Here is a 5269-nt window from a genome sequence, read left to right on the forward strand (position 1 = left end):
CACCATTTTGTTCCACCTTAAATGAGTCATTGCAAAATATCCATTTCAGATTAAACCACTCATTTCCTCTAAGTTATCTGCAATGGTTGTTGCTAATAACTAAATGAATTTGACTCAATCTAGAATCCTCTCTGCCCGTGTCTGTCAGTGTTTCCAGACAAGTCTAACTGAGGAGGGAAGACCTACCCTGAATGTGGGCAGCACTGTCCCACACAGTAGGTTATCATAAGTAAATTATAAATAAAAATGAGAAAGTAAGGTGAGTACCAGCACCCACCTCTCTGTCTCCCATGTTGTGGCAGACTGTGTCCCTTTCAACTGCAAGCCCCAAACAAAGCCTTTAAACTGCCTTTGTCAAACATTTTGTCACAGTAAGAAGGAACTAATACAACAATTACCAATTAGACTTTGAATAGTAATTTATGCCTTATAAATTACTACCGAATCATTAGTCTACTTATTAATGACATATTTATAGGAAAATTAATAATTCATCATTTTTCCTAAAAATAATAAATATATCCAATTACCTTGTGAATGGACTTAATCATAGTCCTCTCTAACTCAACCAACCACTTCTCCACCTGGCCCCTGGCTTTGGCTGTTGAAATGGTATCTACAAGCTCCACGACTTCTCCCTCACTACTCTTCATATGTGTAATATCCAAAGTTTCTGTAAATTCGACCTTTGCAATTCCTTCAAAGCATTTCTTGAGGTGAGGTTGCACTCTGTTGGAAAAAAAATTAAACAATTGATCAAAGTAATACAGTTCCTCACATGTGAGGGTTCTTTGTATACTAATCTTCCTTTAACATTTAAATGGGTACAAAGCAGTAGGCATATCTTTGTTGTCACTGCAATGAGCTGAGAGATGCTAAATAGGAGCACAATGAACCAAGCAGTTTTAGGTACAGCACTCTAGCAGGTCTTCCAGCACTGTGAGCCAGTCTTCCAATGAGCATAGCCATTTCAAATGGGATCTTCAACAGTGTTGAAACTCACAGATTAGGCTTTAGTATCTAAGTACTCTACAGCTTGGTGAGTCAACAGATCTAGCATACCCACCATCTTTCTGGTCAGTGTAACACAAACTGTGACTAACACCTCACTTGGGCACATTTTCAGCTTTATCCATCTTTAAATGAGCAAAGAGAAGTAGTGAATAAAACTCACATGGAAATATGAGCCTGAACTTATCTGTCTGGACTCTGTGACTTTTCCTGTGTGTGTACAAGCTATACAATAAACTAAATTGTTCAATAAAATATTTATACACTGCCTGTTTTAGGTCAGATTTCTACCTGAGGATTGAGGAAAGTGCAATTTAAAAAACAACAACAAAACCTAGTGAAATCCTTTGCTGCTGTGGGAGCTTGTTCTGCTAAGGAGGAGGAGAAGCAGTAGGCAAATATGTGACAGTAAATATGAAGAAGGAAAACAAGACAGAGACAAGCCTCAGGGAGAAGTGGCCAGACCAGGCTGGCTGTCGGAAGTATACCATTTTCAGTTGAGTGGATGTGAGTGGTCTCCCTGAGTGGCAGATGTTGGCTCCAGGAACTCCAGGATACAGACGAACACGTTAGTGGATGCTGAAGAGATGTGCTAAATCCAGTGGTTCTTAAGCTTCCTAATGCTGCTACCCTTTAATACAGTTCCTGGTGCTGTGGTGACTCCAACCATAAAATTATTTCCTTTGTTACTTCATAATTGTCACTTTGCTACCACTATGAATCATAATCTAAATATCTAATTATTTTTATTATATTAATATATATATAAAATACATTGCAAAATAATTTGTAAACTACTTAAGAGATAAAAATATAAAACTTTTAAAATATAAATATCCCAAAAGAGTCCTGACCAGGTTGAGAAGCACTGAGCAGAGTCCCATGGACCATGAAGGGGAAGGCAGCCCCAGTTACAGCAGAACTGCAAGGAAGTGGGTGGGGCAAAGCAGAGTGAAAAGGCCACTAAAGCCAAGCTTCAAGCTCTCTAGCTTCCTCTCAAAAGCTACAACTGTCAGCATGTGCTTGTTACAAAAATAAGAGGTAAATAACACCCACCTAAACAGGCTAGCTGTCAACCTCATCCCTATTTGTGACATATTTGAGAATGGCCCACCGCTGAGACCATAGAAGCCATAAAGCACCACAATGCCTGGCTTTTATTGATGTACTTTGAATATGGATGAAAAGATCAATATGGTGAAGAGGAGAGGTGGACCTTCAAAATCTTAAAAAAATATGCAGTAAAATAAATATTCTACTCCAAGGTCCATGCCCTTCAGAAATAATTGTGCAGAAACATAATGTATATTTTCAATAATTGATAACCTATAATTGCAAATAATCTTAGAATATTCTGGTAGAGAGTTTATATAAACATAGCTAGCTATCCATTATTAATTATGTTCTATCTTATTCCAAAATATTAAATTTGACCAGATGAGTGTAGTCGAGCATCTGGGGATGGACGCACTTACCGGGTGGGATCCTTAGTCTCAGACAGGATCTCGAGGAGCTCATCATTTGACAGGAAGAAAAACCTGGGGAAGAAGAGGCGCTTCTTTTCCAAGTACTCATTCAGCCCTTTAAGAATGAGCTCCAAGAGTTCATTGGACTTTTTCAGCCTCTCCAGCATTCGCTCGATAGTCACAACTGCCAGGACTTGCTTATCCTAAAAATAGTTAAGTAAACAGCACTTGTCTCAGTTTGATTTCTGTCACTGGGATAAACACTATGACCAAAAGCAATTCATGGAGGAAAGGGTGTTGTCCATCTAACATATACAGGTCACAGCCCATTACTGAGGAAACCAAGGAAGCAGCCCAAGCTAAAACCTGAACATGGGAACTGAACCTGAGACCACGGAAGAATGCTATTCCTCAAGGCTTGCGTAGTCTGTATTTTATACAACTCAGGACCAAGTTACTGTGTGTGACTGTGTGTGTGTGTGTGTGTGTGTGTGTGTGTGTGTATGATTGCCCACAGTGGGCTGGACCCTTCCACATCAGTCATTATTCAAAAAAATACCCCACAATCATGCACACAGGCCAGTCTGAGAAAGGCAATTGCTCAGTGGAGATTCCCTTTTCCCAGAAGCCTTTAGTTTGTATAAAGTTGAGAAAAAACTACCCAATTCAGCACGCAATTCAAAATAGTAGTTATTAATTTTTATTTCTATTTGTTATAGTTGAAAATTTTCATTTAGTAGAACAAAAATTATGGGAACTTTTAAAATGTCAGTCTTGAATATTCTATGCCTGTCATGCTCTTTCACATAGCAGTCATGTTGGGAACACCTCAAACCCCAGTGATCCCAACTTTCCACCGTAACCAAGAATGTAATAGGACATTCTAAGAAGGTTACATGAAATTCAAACAAGAGGATGCCAATTTAAGAGTAAATACTGAATTTTAAAATTAAGCAATAACTTATTTTTTCAATTGTACTCAACCATGACTGAAAGTTATACCAAAATATCAGTTGAAAATTGTTTTACATGTGAATTTTATTCTAGGACTAGAGATAGGGCTGAATCATCCTTCAACACATGCAGGGCCCTGGTTTCCATTGCCAGCTCCTGCAGAAAGAAAATGCTTCTTTTGCTTTTCTCTTTTTCTAGTGGGGCTGAGAAAATTAAATTTCTCTTTTTTATTGGATATTTTATTTATTTACATTTCAATGTTATCCCCTTTTCTGGTTTCCACTCTGGAAACCTCTTATCCCATCCTTCCTCTCCCTGCTCCTCATAGATGAGGGTGCAACCCCATCCACCCACCCACTCCCGCCTCCCCAACCTGGCATTCCCCTACACTGAGGCATCAAGCCTTCACAGGACCAAGGGCCTCTCTCCTCTCATTGATGTCCGACAAGGCCATCCTCTGGTACATATGCAGTTGGAGCCATAGGTCCCATGTGTACTCTTTGGTTAGTTGATATTGTTGTTCTTCCTATGGGGTTGCAAACCTATTGCCCGCGCTTTTGTCCCCCCTGGTAAGGGCGGCTCCTTACACAAACCCCCTCATCTCCTTCTGTCCTATATCTAACTCCTCTATTGTGGATCTCGTGCTCAGTCCAATGGTTGACTATGAGTATCCACCTCTGTATTTATTAGGATTTTGCAGAGCCACTCAGGAGTCAACTATATCAGGCTCCTTTCAGTATGAACTTCTTGGTATTTGCAAGGGTGTCTGGATTTGGTGTCTATATATAGATTGAGTGCCCAGGCGAGGCAGTCTCTGGATGGCCTTTCCTTCAGTCTCTGCTCTACACTTTGTCTCTGTATTTCCTCCCTTGAGTATTTTGTTCCCCCTTCTAAGAAGGACTGAAGCACCCACACTTTGGTCTTTCTTCTTGAGCTTCATGTAGCCTGTGAATTCTATCTTGGGTATTCTGATCTTTTGAGCTAATATCCACTTATTACTGACTGCATACAATGTGGGTTTTTTGTGACTGGATTACTGCACTCAGGATGATATTTTCTAATTCCATCCATTTGCCTAAGAATTTTATGAAGTCATTGTTTTTTTACAGCTGAGTAGTACACCATTGTGTGATTGTACAACATTTTTTGTATCCATTCCTGTGTTGAAGGGCATCTGGGTTCTTTCAAGCTTCTGTCTATTATAAATAAGGCTGCTATGAACATAGTGGAGCATGTGTCCTTATTACATGTTGGAGCATCTTTTGGGTATAGGCCCAGGAGTGGTATTGTTGGGTTTTCAGGTAGAACTATGTTCAATTTTCTGAGGAACTGCCAGACTGATTTCTAGAGGGGTTGTAATCCCACCAGCAATGGAGGAGTGTTCCTCTTTCTCCACATCCTCGCCAGCATCTGCTGCCATCTGAGTTGTTGATCTTAGACATTCTGACTGGTGTGAGGTGAAATCTCAGGGTCATTTTAATTTGCATTTCTCTGATGACTAAGAATGTTGAACACTTATTTAAGTGCTTCTCAGCCATTTGGTACTCCTCAGTTTAGAATTCTCTGTTTAGCTCTATACCCCATTTTTAATAGGGTTATTTATTCTCTGGAGTCTAACTTCTTGAGTTCTTTGTATATATTGGACATTAGCCCTCTACTAGATATAGGATTGGTAAAAATTTTTTCCCAATCTGTTGGTTGCCGTTTGGTCCTACTGACAGTGTTCTTTGACCTACAGAATCTTTGCAATTTATGAAGTCCCATTTGTCAATTGTTAATCAAAGAGCATGAACCATTGGTGTTCTGTTTAGGAAATTTTCCCATGCCCATGTGATCAA

General features: G+C 39.6%; 1 protein-coding gene across 1 annotated transcript in view; it reads right to left on the reverse strand.

The window, feature by feature from the left end:
* Positions 1-2680, reverse strand: part of LOC110288747 (dynein heavy chain 7, axonemal-like) — a gene marked incomplete at both ends in the record, with an annotated part of 18225 nt that extends 15545 nt beyond the window's left edge. Inside the window, 2 exons of the mRNA XM_021155009.1 lie at positions 531-729; positions 2487-2680. Of these exons, the coding sequence (XP_021010668.1) occupies positions 531-729; positions 2487-2680 (393 nt within the window). The remainder of the gene's footprint in view (positions 1-530; positions 730-2486) is intronic.
* Positions 2681-5269: the final 2589 nt, after the last annotated feature.

Source organism: Mus caroli, unplaced genomic scaffold (assembly GCF_900094665.2).
Source record: "Mus caroli unplaced genomic scaffold, CAROLI_EIJ_v1.1 scaffold_12777_1, whole genome shotgun sequence".
In the NCBI taxonomy this organism is placed as follows: domain Eukaryota; kingdom Metazoa; phylum Chordata; class Mammalia; order Rodentia; family Muridae; genus Mus; species Mus caroli.